This window comes from Petaurus breviceps, unplaced genomic scaffold, assembly GCF_028583685.1.
Source record: "Petaurus breviceps papuanus isolate PSGF00001 unplaced genomic scaffold, PetGlider_PUasm1.0 220, whole genome shotgun sequence".
NCBI lineage: Eukaryota > Metazoa > Chordata > Mammalia > Diprotodontia > Petauridae > Petaurus > Petaurus breviceps.
The window spans coordinates 9,221,751-9,238,232 of NW_027185876.1; the positions used below are offsets into that span (position 1 = coordinate 9,221,751).

The window sequence follows — 16,482 nt, forward strand, 5'->3', positions numbered from 1 at the left end:
CCGGTTAGCTTTAGAGAGCTGATGGAAAACAGTATGACACTGTGATAGCTCCAGGCTATGAAAGTAAGAGAAAAACAAAACACATTTTAAAAGAATAAAAATGTTTGACCATGTAATTACATGACCTCTGTTAACTATTAAAAAAAAAAAACACAGCAGGAAATCTACAAATGAAACTGACATAGGAAAAAAAAATACTCATTGTTTTGGGAAAAGGAAATTCCATTAAATCTAAACATGAACACTAAATATGAAATGATTCTTCAGATTTTTTTTGTCTCTAATTCTTTTGAGGCATTGATATAATTAACAATAGCACCATTTCCCTTTTTATAAAATTAATTCTATCTTAATATTTAATATACTCATTTAAAATATTCCAGCATATATGAATGCCTACCAAGATATATCCACATGTAGATATATATATAGAGAGAGAGAGAGATATATATGCATATGTACCTATTTCACATTCTTTCATTTTCAGAATAGGTCTGTGTATGGGGGGTAGAACTTTTATTTCAATGGTATAGAGAATTCTGTTATGAAACTAACTCCAGTAGTGTAGATGGGGAATTGTAATGCATTTTACAGTTGTAAAAAGTTGCATGGGGTTCTGAGAGGTTGGGATTGGTCCAGTATCAATGAGTATGTGTCAAAGGCAGTACTTGAACTCAAGTCTTGCTCACTCCCAACCAATTTGCTAGCTAATATGCCACATTGCCTCTCACCTTCTAATACTCTTTTTAAATGCCTAAGGCAGATCCTGTACAGATATAATTGGTTTCCTAAGTTAGTGGAAGGACTAAAGAGAATCATTTAGTTGAGAGGAATTCAGTCTAAATGCTCACAGGGTTAGTCAGGAAAAACCTTTATTGCTGAGATTCAATTATATAATTGTTGAACTTGAGAATGACATTGTTTCCATCATAGCAAAACCGCACCCACAGAGTGCTGAGACTTTAAAAGTTTGTTTTAAGAATTCCTCTTCTTCATTGCTGATAATTTTGTATTTTAAGAATGACAATTACAGGCAGCCAAATGTAGAGTTTGTAACCTTTCATCTTTTTAGTATCGGGGTTGAGTCCAGTTTAAAGAAAAAAACCAAAACAACAAAAACCAAACAACAGTTATGTAAATGCACGTGCATCTCATAATTTTTCCAAATAGAGCTGATCTGAGTCATTTGTAGTGACGACTAGAACAGAAATACACCTTAGTTTCTAGATACCATATACGCAGCTGAAATCATGTCACTTAATGATATAGGAGAATTCATGAATGAGAGTAATATTCAATCAAGGACTTTTTTTTTTAATGGGCCAGTGTGTTAATTAATGCCAATTCTATATGATACATAATAATGCACATTAACTACTTGAAAAAATTCACATTTATTTACTGTCAAACAGGTGTTAAACTTTACATTGGATATTAGTGACGGGCTCATTATTAACAGGTTTACACAAAGGGAAAGAAAAGCGGAATTTTGCTGAAACCATTTACATTTCATTAGAACTTTATCATAAAATAAATTAATTACTAAATATAGGCAGAAGGAATATGGAAGAGTAATATTTATGTTTTATTTTCTTTTTTTAAAAAAAGGACAGGCACCTTTTGTTCACTAGAAAGTTTGTAAGAAGTGTCCAGTGCCCTCTCTGCCCCCTGTGCAAGAATGAACAGAGGAATGACATACAATCTTTTTTTTTTCCTAGATTTCACCAAATTTGTGCAAGGCATGGCATAACTGGCTTCAAAGAGATTTCTCCCCATAAAATATGTTCTTTTGGCAATAAGAAATTTAAATGTAAGAATAAAGACTAACTTGTCAAAGCAGAACACTGTTTACAGTGGAAAATAAGTGAAAATGAGTAGAACTTGTCTTTTTTTTTAAACATACTACTATGACAAAGTGTAAGAAAAACATTTTATAACATATGTGCAACCAAGAGCTTTTCACAATATTTTCTCCAAACTCTTTAAAATTATTTTTAATGACAATTATATTTCAGTTGGACACAAATGTATTTCATTTTACCCTAGCAATAGAACAAAATATAATTTCTTTAGCCATTTTTTTTTCTCATGAGAACAGTTCATTGTACAGTTGAGGAAATATATGAAATAAGGCCTGTGGCTTGATTGCTAGTGGTTAGACATGTTTTCAATCTTTGCCTTAATGGGAAAGATTTGCAGTGGACTGCACGTGAATGCAGAATCTCTCTCCTGCTTTTCCAAGTCTCATCAGAAACGGTAAGGTACAGTAAATTTGTCCCACAGGATTTTAAAGCCTACGCCTTGTATATAATACAATGCAGGCCTACAAAAATGGTGCAGCCATATTTACAAAGTTAGTTCAGACTGCTGCAGTAAAATGGCTGGGGGAGATTTGATTCGCTTCTTTCGCAATTTCTATGAACTCAGCAGCAGAAGAAATCTTTAAAATACCTCGTTGGTATCTCTTTTCTTTGTAACAAATAATTCATTTTAGTATACTCTGTGTATATACAAAGTTTTTTTTTTATTTTTTTGTATGTTATATAAAAATTCACAGAACTGCAAGGTCCAGTAATCTCTCTCTCACTGGAGAACCACAGGTCAACAGAGGTTGTCTCTTCAAGCAGATTGGAGGGAGGTGGACAGGGCCAATTGAGTCTTTTTTTCTTTTTTTTTCTTTTAAATAATTGTGTGTGGCCCTTAGAATTTCTTTGCTATACTACTAAAGACTTGTTACTAATTGCATTTGTCCTTCCCTAACATCTCCTTCTGGGATACACCCCTCTTTGTTAATGGGAATAATATAACCATCACTGTTTCCCCTGCTGATCTGGTAGTACATTTGAAGCTGATGGCCAGCCCCCAGATTTGGCATGCTTTTATAGTAAATGTCCTCATTCTCACTCCTCCTGGAGGGAGAGAGGTCTTCCTCCACATCAGGGCTGCTCTCTGGGTATGGAGAGTCTCTAAGGTTGGGCATGCTTGTGTAAAGAGAGTCTCTGTTGGGGGACTGTAGGTGGTCCTCCGTGTCCGCTGTCAGCTGCGAGACGTAGCTGTCAGTTCCCTCGGTCTTCACTTTCTTCTGTGGTTGGTACAGAAGGGAGTGAGTCCGTTGAGGAATGAGAGGGGCCTCGAGTTCCCGGTGGTGCAGCTCGAGTCCCGGGTTGTCACTATGCATTAAAGATGAGGCGTCTGCCACGATAGCGTCATCTTCACTGCTACTACCTCCGATCACGGGCTTGGCGGGGAGCGTGCGCTCCAGGTTGTGATTCTTGCCACTGCCTCGCAAGTTGCTGTGCACTAATTCCGAAATGATCATTTTCTCAAAAGCGGTATCATTCAGGCTGAGTCCACAATCTACAACTTGTACACTCTCACTGTAGTCCCCGTTACGCAGTGAGTAGCTGTTATTGAAGTTACCATTTAGCGGTAGAGTATCCATAGCACTTGTATCCCTGGCATTGTTCAGTGAATGTCCTGGAAGAGAAAAAGGAGATTCTGGGTTAACTGACAATGTCCCCCCTTCCTAGGTGATGTCTTTTTTTTTTTTTGTACAAGACTTTTTAATGTAGTTCAGGACAAAGTTATATTTGTAAGCCAATGCTTGAGATGTGGCAAGTTTTCCAGCATTTCCCATTGGAAGCCTACGTTGTACCCCTTATGTGATAGGAAAAAGGTGTTAAGGAATAATACTGATTTCCCAGGGAAAGTGGGGGTGGGAATGGAATACAATCTTAGTTATTAATCAATTTCAGGGGAAACAACAGTTATTAAATTTCTGTGTCAATTCATAGATCCAAGGAACTCTTCACTCCATGCCCTTGCATATGTAATGCAAAGCAATTCTTTTGTGACATTTACGTTTTTAAGTACAACACCATGGTTTCTAAAAATAAAATTGACAGGATTTGTCCTAAACAACACTAAATCAAAAAGGAATAAGTCACATACAAAAAAACCAAAGGCAAATGTACAACATAAACCCACATAACTTGCAAGCAACTACTTTAACGATGTTTCTAACATTTCCTTTTTTTTTTTTTTCTGGAGATGAGATAAAGGAAAGAATGAAAAAAAATGGACAAATACAAAGAATTTATGTTAAACAAGGACAGCCATCTCTCACACTAATGGGACCAGGGCCCACAAGCACCATCCAACAACACGATAGACAGCAGGTGGAATGACTCACTTTGGACAACTCACATCATGTCTGTCTGCTCAGGCTATCTGGCCTAAGAGTAGCTGATATATAAAAGAAAGTAAAATGATTTATTGTAACATGATGAAGAATTTCTAAGCTTCTCAGCAACTTAGTCAGAGCAAGGGTTCAGCAAATTAAATTACCAGCAATAAGCAGCCTTTTTTTTTTAAATTTTCACTTAATGTAATTTTTTTTTTTTGCACTAATATTCTCTCTACCAGTAATGGCCTCAGGCTTCTAAAGGTCAAAGTTTGCCTGCAACCCTGCAGTTCGCATCAGTCACAGTGACAGCACTGAATGAGCCAGCACAAGGCAATTAAGAGTAAGGCCCACAATACCATGGGCATGGAGGTCAGATGCAGAAATGTTAGGAATTTCTGTAAGTATGGGTCACCGAAATTAAACCAAAGAATAAATATCAGCTGTGGAATGGGAAAAGGGTGTCAGCCTTGGCTAACTTTAGCTTCTGAAAGAATGACAGATTGGGTAAGTTTGCTGAAGATATGAAAAAAGGTTTAAAAGGGAAAAAGAAAAATTATGATAACATGCTCTTATTGGATAAGAGTTTTATTTTTCTCTACAGACACATAAACATGTAAACTAAGACATCACAGTGCTTCCCAGGCAAAGAAACAAAAAAAAATATTTTTTTTGGGCAGGGGGGGGGGACAAACTGAAAGGTTTGCACCATGGAACCTAGGTTATTATTATGTCAATTCCTAGAAAAATCACTTGGCTACATATATGTCTGGAAAAAAAAAATGAAGTGATGTTATTGGAATGAAACTGACCACTGTGAGAGGCTGCTGCATTATATGCAAGGCTTGGAGGAGTATAAGAAATATATTTAATTGATAAAAAAAAATAGGTAATTTTCTTTTTTTGCCCTCTTTCTACCCTTAAAGCTGCAGATTATCCTAGAAAATTCAACATTTCTTTAAACAAAAGGATCTTTCCATTGTTGTTAAGAGAAGACCAGGGGGACAAAAGGGATTAAGTTTCTCGTGGTCTTAAAATAATTGGAACGCTATTGGCCTAATATTAACATTAGGAAAATTGGCAAATTATTCTACATTAATTGCATGATCCACATATAATAAATCAAACAAGGTGAGAGCAGGCAGCCAAACTGCCCATTTTTAGTTTTGATTAGGAGATTTTCATAGTTCTGAAATTTCACATATCCTTTCAATTAATTTTTCCTAAAAAGATTTACTAATATCAAGACATGTGGCATTCGTAAAGGAAGAGTGACACATGGACCACATGCTAAGTATTCATTTCCTCTAGGGAGGTCTTTTCTTTTCAAATTTTTTCTCTTTTCATCTCTACTAAACAGATATACTGTTAAACGGGATCATACAGGAGGTGTTTTCTATGATATACTGCAGATTTAAGCACATTTTGACTGGTTTTGAAGAGGCAACATTTTCTGCCCGAGTTCAGGTAATTCACTTGAAGTCTTTTCCATAGCCTGTAGCAAGATTACTGTGGGAATGTAGAAATGATAAGTAAATTATTAAGCATTTTTTGCTTGGCGGTACTTCAGTTTTAAGCAGCAAATTATTTCAGCATTGAATATCCTCAATTATCATCAGCATTTGCTACAGACCTTTTATTATTAAGAAAAAGGCAATACAGTACAGTAGTACTGTTTGAATTTGGGATCATTTTTAGTTGCAAATTGTGAACCACTTGCCCGCTGAGTCTACTTCATGACTGCTAGTAATGTTTTAATTGTGCCCATTAAAAATCATGCTGAAAAAATTTACATTTGATAGGCAAAGTTAAGTTTTACTCCCATACTTGTCTCTCTGTAGGTTGCTAGAGGAAAGCGTAAGGAAAAGTAAGAAAACAAGAGAATGAAAATAGAAACTGCAGTTAAGTTAAAAAGCGATTTGAAAGAAAAACGGAAACAAAGTTTTGTGTTTTCTACACCCGCAAATATAGGCTTCAATCAAGATTACATCATACTAGTGGCAATTATGTCGTAACTTCCAACAAAAGCCTGACTAAACATACATTAAAGTTACGGCTTATTCTGCAAGTTAGAAAAAAGCAATCACTGGAAAATACAGTAATAATAGAAAGTGAGTTAGTGACATCCCCACCACCTCCACCCCAAGCACATCTAAACTATTCTAATATTAACTTTCAGCAAAAAACCCCAAAAGTTTTCCTAAGGAAAACAACAATAACATCAACATCAACAAAACAGCAACAAGAAAACTAACATAAAGCTGCACTATACTATAGTTTTGTTTATCCTCAATGCCGGATGTGGTTTCCCACACCTTGGCATCCAAATTGCCTTAATCATCTACTCAGCTCCATAAGCAGATTTTTCTCAGCAAGCTTTAGAGTCAACTGAACCTTATATTACATAGACATGATACCTCTAAGTGATATATATCTTGAAGATGGGCTCTCGGACCATGTGATGTCAGTCCTGTAATAGTATATTAAGATTTATGCCACCTGTGTTAAAAACATGGATAAGGATTGGTAAATATTCCTATGACTCAGGCATTACTATAATATAGTGCAGTTTTAGAAGCCTGGCACAGGCAAATACCATAATGTTTCTTAAGACTGAAAAATTCAGAATGCATTCTAAGGATATGAAAACTTGAGTTTCTATCTCGGAAAGGGGGGAAAATAGCAAGAAAGGAAGTGTTTGTTTAGGTGCAAAAAAAAAAAAAAAGAAAAATCAACTAGTTTTATTCAGTAAGTATAAGCACACCTGGTGAGTTAAATACAGGAGCAGAAGGGGCATTACATACAACTGTTTCAGCGAGCAATGTGTTATAGGGATTGTTAGTGCCGTGGGGTCGAAGAAGAGGGTTTGTTAGTAGGTAATTGCCAGTCATCCCTAAAGCAAAGAAACAGAAAAAAACAACAACAAACCATCAGTTTTCTTATTTTGGCCAGACGGCTTCATTAAAGCATTTTTCTGTATTAATAAATAACAACCAACATTTATTTATATAGCGCTTTGAAGTTGGTAAAGCGCTTCACACACATTAGCTCATTTAATAACCCCAGGGATAGGTTCTAGAGGCATTTGGGTCCTCATTGAATGGTTGAAGAAACAGAATTGAAATAGTTTTAAGTGATTTGCTTATGGTAAAAAAATCAAGTAAGTGTAAGAAGTGGGTCTTGAACCCAGGCCTGGCCTTGCTAACTCAAAGTGTGGTGTATATACTGCACCACATCTCTGTGGGTTAAGTTGTCAACTGCCATTCTTCAGGGACTTCCTGATTGTATTTGAACTAGCAATTTGAAGGAGAAAGGGAGAGGGTCGCTTTGTTGGCAATCCACAGGTGCTTTCTAAATCCCCAAAGTAAACACCTGTGAAAAATGACATTTACTAATTTATACAAAGCCCCAGATAAACAAGAATGGGAACTGAATGCAGAGGGATCAATGCCATGTTTCAAGATGTTTCTGCTTCATATTAAAAACTTTTACCACTGAGGGCCCTGAACAGGGAATTTCAAACTTTATGAATTTACAGGTGTGGGGTTTATCCCTTATGAAAACATCTGTGTTAATACAAATTCAGGCAAAAGGGAAGAGGAAACCAACTTTTACCAACACTAGAGGGAAGGACATACTCTGCAATAAGCCTCTCTTAGTACAAGCCCAAGCACACATGCAGAGAAATGAACTTCAATGCGCTTCTATTTGGATGGATTAGACCATTCCCATATACGCAATCAGGCTAGGAGGCTCATGCTGACATTTTTTTCAAAAATAAATATGTGAATATCTCATTCTCTTTAAGATAGCTACTTCGACTGATTAAACATTAACAAGCGTAACAAATATACATCCTATTCATTTTCACTCACAATTTACAAACCTTCAAGTACTTTCTGACACATGATTTTAACATGGCTAGCTTAGCTTAAAACCACAACTGACTTCCTGTTGGCCTTAGTGCTCAAGGTATGCCTATCCCTTCACCCTCCCCTTGCCCCCTCCCCCAAAGATTAATGGAAAGACTTGACAGAATAGTGACAAAAATTATATTCATGCCCTTTCTTGAATACATTAGTTTGGGCACCTCATTAAGATAAAATACAACTTAGGTTGTTTTCAGCTGCACTGTATTGCAGCAAAATTGGTATTACCTGGATATTTTACACGTCCAAAGAGAGTGAAAATGTCACCTGAATTTTCAGGCTAAATTTAAATTTATTAGGCTTTTATTCAGGCAAAAACAAAAAAGATATTATATTTTAAATATTTATGCTTTTATCCTACTGGAGTTATTTTCTTCTAGATAGGAGAAATGTTTAAGAGTTCAGCAGAGAATTCCTTTATTGACAGATTATGCTAATCTTATTTGATAGTGGCTTAATTTAAGTAACAATTAGATTGATTTATGCCATAATTTCCTAAAGTTGCAATCTAGACAAATGCAGAAAGACCAACTCAAACAGAAAAAAAAAACTATTTTCATGTATTATCTCATGTATTTTAATTTTATCCCATATCAGGCAGGATTTACTGCAGCTCTGTTGTTAACATTTAAGGTTTGGTTTTTGAAAGAAATGTTCAAATACTAAGAACTTCACTAATTAGAATTGTCGTTGTAAAAGCTGACATTGTTTAGTGGGAGTAGTAATTATGTTAATTACATCAATATTTTAGGAGAAAAACTTTTATAAATGTCTCTTGGTTAGAGAGGATGTCAATTTGATTTCACTGGGAAAACGTCATTCGAGCTTCTGTTCTCAATGATTTATTTGTTTCGGCATTGGTCTCATTAATATGTTTTTAACAGTCAGGAATCATGCTCTTGCTTCCGATTTAAATTATTGATGGAAGTTATTTAAGTGTGCTTTCCATCAAATGGGATAAATGAAGCACAAGTAGTGAGATAAGTTGACTGAACAGGATTTTTACATCTTCTTATGAAACATGAAAATTGCTGTCTTCAGATAAAAAAAAAATATTGTTTACAAGTTTCCTCCAAGACGAGATTCTTTTAAACTGACAAATACTACAAAATTGCACTATCCTCAAATCAAAACCGTTCCTAGTAACTGACCTTGATTAAGCGTTGAAGTGCTATTGATGTCACCTGAGATAAAGGAAGATTCTGACTGTTTTCTCACAGTGTCATTCCACATCCTTCTTATACGACTCTGTGGATGTAAAGGAAGAAGACAGAGACGTTATACTTTAGGTTCCATGCAGACTGTTTGCTTGAGAGCAGCCCCACTAGGAACACACACTGGTTTTTCCCTCATCCTGATCCTTTGGGGGTTATCTGTTGCCACTGTTAAACATCTATGTTGCTTCTGAGTTCAAATTTAAGAAGGTATGTGCTTATATGTTGTGAGGAAATCAAGCTCCTGATTTTCAAATGGATAAAAGACACTGCAGTTTCTTTGTCATAACCTATTGTCATAAAAACAGGAAATTGGTACTGGCATAAGGAAAAAATTTTTTAAAACGAAAACCTTAAAGAAATATTTAAAATGTACATACAACCAAAACGTAAGGGGGAAAAACACCAAGTATTTGCCATCTAGATCATTATAACGAGAAGACAATTAGTGCATCTGAACAGAACATGTCTCAGTAGGCTTTCTATAAATAAGGTTAATTAAAAGATGCTGTCAAACTCTTTGTTACCTGTGTGCCAGAGGAATATCGGGCGCTAGTTCTCGTGGTTGATGCCTTCACTGAACTGTGGGGACTCTCAGTTGGTAGCCCACCACAGCAATATGAATGTCGAAAGCACTTGCCATATTCCTTGCGCACCTGCGTTTGAATAAATGGTAAAATTGATCTAAGTGTCAGTAGGTCAATAAACATCTACTAAATATTTACTATGTGTTAGGCACAGGGATAAAAGTAAATGAAAAACAAAACAAAACAAAAACAAATAAAAAAAAAAAAACCAGTCCTTGCCCTCAAGGAGATCACATTCTAACTGGGGAGATAACATGCAAAAACTAGATATAAACAAGATAGAGTTAATCTTTAAAAAGAGTGCATTTCCTCAAGGAGCTTACATCATAATGGGGAGACAATACATACATATATTTAATATATAGTTAAATACAAAATACATTTCATTTTCTACAAGATGATAGAGTATAGAAAACCACTTTAGGAAAATATACATCTGTCAAGAAAATTAACTATATTCAACATGCTAATTTAGCCTCAATACCAGCCAACCTAATAAACAATCAACAGCTCCATTTACTAATTGAGTTATTACTGTCTTTAAAAAATTTCTTTGCAAAAGTTGACCTTACTATCAAGTTTACCTAATTATTTGTTATTTATTACATGCTAAGAAAACTCTCTAGGATGAATGAAATTCAAACTTAGGGTCTCCCTTTTTCAGATACATTAAGTCAACCAGTTAAAACTTCACAATCTTTAGATTCTCCCACTTCAGGGACAACAAATAAATCTCTGTGCTCTATACCTTGTGCATTGGCAGAGTTTTTCAGGTAAACCTCTCTTTTTAATAACAAAACTACTCTGGAAAGAATAAAGATGGCACATGCTTTGGTATATTTGCCACTAATTTGACTGGAATGCTTTCTTCACTTTTTGACATTACCTGCTTTAACATTTAGTGTAGAAATGTGAAGATGTCCATTTTCCTCATTAGCTCACAACAACAACAAAACTACTAATGCAATGTAAATATCCATCCTAAAGGGAGTTACCATATAATCTGTCTCCTCCTCTAAAGTCCCAATGAATGAACTGATCAGAAAGTCATTAGGCTGCAGTGAAGTTTATGCTAAACTTTATTAAGAAAAGTCTATAACCACTGGTGATTTAAGTTGCCACATCTAGAACTGTGGGATAGGTATTCAAAGAGAAAGCACTGCCAACATAGCACCTGAATGCATGTGGCATAGTAAATCAGAACTCGTTTTGAGGAGTCAAATATTTCAGCACTAAATAAAGAGTATGACTTCCAAGCAGAGGACAAAAAAAAGTTCTTAATAGTTGTTTTTTGAGTGACCGAATAAAGAAGGCACATGAAGTAAGTTAACAAGATGTAAAAACAAAACAAAACAAAACAAAAGCAAAAAAACAAACAAACAAAAAAACCCACCACTCCTTTTTTTCACAAGGCTACGCTCATTCACCACTTCTAAAACTTTCAACATTGTCACTTAAAACCTCATGGAGAAATATCATTAAAGTAGTGACCTCTTAGTTACACTTAATTATACTTATTATTACCAATAATATTGAAGTTTGATTTCAAATCATAGAAGTAATAACAACTATGAGTCTCAGAGAGTCACTTTATAGCAGATTTATAAGAAACCATCCTTGCACAAGTGTTGAAATTAAGAAGAAAAAAAAAAGACTTATGGATAAATTTTTTAACAGATTACAGGAATAATGTTCCAAAAATATGGTAGGCATTGATAAGTTTTGTTTATCTATCTCTCAAATTTTTCTTTGAAAATCATATAAAGCATTGTATCAACAAAGCTATGGCACCATCCTTATTGGTACCAAAGAACAGCAAAAGAAGGGTTCCATGAAGCAGAAATGGAGTTTCCTGTCAGGTCTTGCACTATGCACATGAACAAAAGAGTTCTGGCACAAAAGAAGAGTTGGGGCTACAAGAAGACATGCCATAGATTTCAGTCTCTGATTATGAGAGAAAGCTCTTAAAAACCAAAGTTATTATGCCAAGGCTAAACTTGTGGAAAACATAAAGGCTTAGTTTTGTCATTTTGTCACCTAGGACACCTCAAGAAGAATTTCTGAGCATTAATAGGTATTAACTGCTCAGAACTGCTTTATAACCAGGACAATAGCAACCACAATGGTATTTTGCCCAAATAATAACCTCCAAGGTTGGTTTTGCCTAATGCCTATATTGTTGTGAAGATAACATTATCTGTCAGCATTGCACATTCCACTGTCATTAGCTCTAAATTATAGCTTGTTCAAAACTGATGGAAGTAACAACACTATCATCTTGTCAGGACTGAAAACATAATAGTTTTCACTTTCACAATTCTATTTCTCTGTTCAATTTAGTGACCAACTAGTAATAACAGAATAAAAAGACTGCATTAGTTATGCAGAAAGGGACAGGGTGATAGCCAGGGAGAGGCAGGGAAACTTTTAAACCTTAAATAACAGCTTGGCTATTCTTACAGGTTTACATCTCGTCGCCATAGATTAAGGTTTTTCACCCTTGACTACATTTTGGAATCATTTTTGCTGACTCCACTTAACAAGAAATCAGCACAAAACAAGATGTAAAGAAGTAGGATACCATTGGTTTTCTGGGACTGTACAAAGTAGTCAAGAGATACCACTAAGTAATAACTTGATTTGCACTTTAGGTGCTTTTAAACTGGTGGTGTCTTTGCTGCAGTTCCCTTCTTCCTTGGCTTTCTCTTCGGGGTGTCTGAATCACCCCCGTCTACAACAGTACAGCCTTTTCTTTCTGTGATTCCCATCAAGTAAGGGTTTTTGACCTTTGTTATGTCACAGACCCCTTTGGCAGGCTAGTAAAGTCCTCCAAATCTTTCTTAGAATATCTTTAAACATATAAAATCTATGAATTTTCAAAGAAAACCAATTATGTTGAAACAGTTGACAAAATATTGAAACTAAACAAGTTCATGTACTTCAGGCTGACATTTGTCTTCAACATTTCTTGGTTCATAAGGTTATTTTACGTGTAAAGACACTTAAATTTCCCAAATATTTATGTACTTTTAACCATAACAAAATGTGCGGAAAATATTCTAGTTCACAAATGTTATTATTCTTTAACTTAAATTTTATCTCACTTATCTACTCCTTCCCTACCATAACAGAATGAGAACCTTCTGCATTTTCCCATCACTTACTTTCTTCTGAAGGGCACAATGAAAGATGAAAATGAACACTCCTTGGAAGGCATTAAACACAGTGAAGAGATAAGCCATCACAACGGTCTCCTCATTGATGAAAAGCAGCCCAAAGGACCAGGTGAGGCCAAGAAGACACAGAAGGGCAAAAGCACCAAGGACCCAGGACCTGAAAAAAGAGAATGGATTTTTTTTTCAAACAGGCTTGGTGGCAAACACCTGGGTGCACATATGAATATTTACGTTAACTTCAGTAGTTGCAGTTGACTTTCTCTATGTTCACATTCAAATTCAACAAGTCTTTGGCTTTAACCTTTCAGTGATTAGGAACTTCAGCCTCCCGTGAGAGCCGCATCAGCAGTTTTGGCTTTTTCATAATTTCCAGAATGAACAAGATGTCAAAAGTATTTTAAACACAAAGGTGTAAAACAACCCCCAAATGACCTAATTTTGTTTTTAATACAACTTTAGTAAAAGGAAATGGAGAATTCTTTGATTTCACTTAGCCCTGTATGTTTTCTCTGTAGTGCTTTCAGAGGACACTGAATAATGTAACACGGACAGAGAGAGGTTATATGGCAGATAAAGGCCTAGCGTCTAAACTGGGGGACTCTGATCCACTAAGCTTGAGTGAACCTAGAGTTTAGATCTACAGCATGAGGAAGCCTGGCTGAAATGTGACCAAAAGAAAAAAATGAGTACGACCACAAAATAAAATATTTTAGAGAGATTTCATCATGAAAAATTTAAGGAGAAAGGAATTATAGAGAACAGGACGGAATGAGGGGAATTTTAAGTCAGTGCATTCCATTGCTAACTAATGATCTTACTTGATAAATGGCTTATTATCTTCATAGCTAGAAAGCATTATAAGCAGAAAAGAGAAACAAAATTATTAGACAGAATTGAAATAGAAATTAATAAGAAAGCATTTATATATTTATATAAATCAGTCAAATTAAGAAATTCAAAATGCAGAGGCAAGCAGTTTAAAAAAATAAAGGCATATAATAGTTAAAAAATACTACAGCAAATTAGATTATTTCCAAACTAATTATTAAATTAAGGGTAATTCATGATATTGACCGAGTTTGCAAAAATATAATTCATGCCATAAATTTGTTAATGTAGGGTTCTACCTTACCCAGGTAAGTCCGTATTATAGTAGCCATCACAAACACGGTAATTACTGGTGTGGATGAGAAGACAGAAAGAGGAAAAGGAAGAAAAGAGAGAGATGCTAAAGATTAGCTCTCTCTCTTACCATGCAACATGCAATGAAGCTGATACTAACCTATCTGAGACGTCTAAGTTTTAAATGTTACCCTTACTATAGATCTGCCATTAAAAAAAACACACACACACATTTTTAAAAAATGAGTCTTTTCCATAACCCTGATATTCAACTTGAGTTATACCTGCACAGACTTTAAATAAAAAAGCCTCCCATTTGAAATAATATTCTTCAAATGCTTCTATAAGATGATTTAATGAAGCAACAGCTATCAATTTCTTGTTAATTATATAATACTGTTCCCCCCCTTCTCTTTGAGAGGGATATTGCTGCTTTTTTTAATTCAGCATTGAGATAAAGTAAACATTTGTTTAATTAGCATGAAAACAACAGATAATCTTCAAGTTAACAATAGTAATAGAGTCAATTCTCTTAGGAGAACAGGATTAGGAGGGGAAACTGCTTAGAATCCTTAAATCAAAAAGTCATTTAACAAAACAAACTCTACATAATCATATCAGCCATGCAAACAGGAACATCATTTTGAACTGCATTTTAAATGCAAATGAAATTACCACAGTGCTATGGAATTTCCATGGAGCCACTGGAAAAAAAATGTTTTTTTCCTCTTGGCTCTAACTCAAGGTAGAGAATCGTTATCTAATTTTGACCAATGCCTGTGACAAGGCAACAGTGTAACCCAAGCAGACCCATAAGGTTTTGAGTCTTATTCACATCTATTGTTTTTTAGGAGACAAAGTTCCATGTTCCTAGTGCTGGATCACTTCCTCCAGTCATCATGAGTTTATCATTTGTATTCCAACTTAAACACAGAACACTTACTTAATGTTTTCCAACCTGCTAGAGTCGGGTTTCAAAGTGTTGGAATGCTTCACCATTTTGCACAAAGTGATCACCAAGAAGATAAGATTCAGCTGTCAAAACAGATAAGAATGAAATTAAGTCTATTCCAAATTGAGGGGCTGAATAATGAAGATCTGGCAGATATGTTTAGGGGGGGTCGGATGAAGCGAAGCAAGTGCGGAGATCAAATATACCAGATACAGTTAGGATACGACTGGTTCGATTGTATAGCACTTGTATTGTAATGAATCTGTGAGCATTACAATAAATGAACTGCACATGTCAATTAATTAAGCAGCACTTATTACAAAGACCAAAAAAAAAAACCCCCCTCAAAAAACGACCCTTAATGAGCTTATTATCCTATCCCAAGTGGAACGGTCCACTATACATACACACGCATATGTGTGTGTATAATTAGACACATATACATATAGGTACATATGTAAACACAAACACACATTGAATAAGCCAGATGGTCATGTAGCCCAGCATACATGCATTTGTATATGTGATATAATAATACATTACATATTATAACATATAAAACTATTTCATATATTGTTTCAATTCAACAACTATTCATTAAGCCATTGACCACCTACTTTTTCAGAAAGCTGTTCTTCACACCAAGAAAAATAAAAATCCTACACACAAGAACATTGAGAATAATTCAATTCAACAAACCAATCTAGTTTATTAAGCACCTACAGCAGCGCCAAGTATTATGTTAGGACCCGATTCAAAGAAAAAGTGAATTGATCCTTGTCCCAGAGAAACTAAGATTTGATTATATTTACATGTACACATATAATACAAATTATACACCAAATACATACAAGATAATTTAATTAGGATCAGTGAGGCTAATTGCTGGACAAGTGAGGCAAGGCTTCAAAGTCGAAAGTGGCACTTGGGTTGAGTTTTGAATGGGGCTAGGGATTCTCAGAGGTGAATGAGGGTGAGGAAAAAGTCTGGACAGAAAAGTGAGGGAACATCTCTTTTCTTTTCTTTTGGAAAAGTCCTCTGTAAACCTTAAAAAGCTTTACATAGCACTTTAATGTTTACCAAGTGGTATTATGCTAAGCATGACTATGCAAACTGGGGGATGCAAATATTATTCACCATTTCATAAAGAAAAGAAGTTGGGTGACTTTTCAGGCCTTGCTGGTAGCTGCTACAAAAAACTGATATAAGAGGGCAGAGATATTTTCAATTGATACATGATTCCTCCTACCTAGGAAATGAAGACTTCAATTCCCAAGTAGAAGCTACTAAGTCTAACATTGAAACGCTGAACATAATTC

At 35.2% G+C, this 16,482-nt stretch overlaps 1 protein-coding gene across 13 annotated transcripts in view; it reads right to left on the reverse strand.

Annotated features, from left to right (window-relative positions):
* Positions 1 to 855: 855 nt before the first annotated feature.
* The window catches only part of ADGRL2 (adhesion G protein-coupled receptor L2), a 372,405-nt gene continuing 356,778 nt past the window's right edge, over positions 856 to 16,482 (reverse strand). For 10 of the 13 annotated variants that reach the window (XM_069094616.1, XM_069094613.1, XM_069094615.1 and 7 more), the window contains 5 exons: positions 15,155 to 15,246; positions 13,078 to 13,246; positions 9,854 to 9,982; positions 9,264 to 9,360; positions 856 to 3,477 (listed from right to left, as the gene is read on the reverse strand). In XM_069094616.1, the coding sequence (XP_068950717.1) occupies positions 2,723 to 3,477; positions 9,264 to 9,360; positions 9,854 to 9,982; positions 13,078 to 13,246; positions 15,155 to 15,246 (1,242 nt within the window). In that variant the 3' untranslated portion in view covers positions 856 to 2,722. Of the gene's footprint in view, positions 3,478 to 6,600; positions 6,683 to 6,947; positions 7,077 to 9,263; positions 9,361 to 9,853; positions 9,983 to 13,077; positions 13,247 to 15,154; positions 15,247 to 16,482 lie in introns of all 13 variants that reach the window. The other 3 variants (XM_069094623.1, XM_069094624.1, XM_069094625.1) reach the window with 2 other exon arrangements.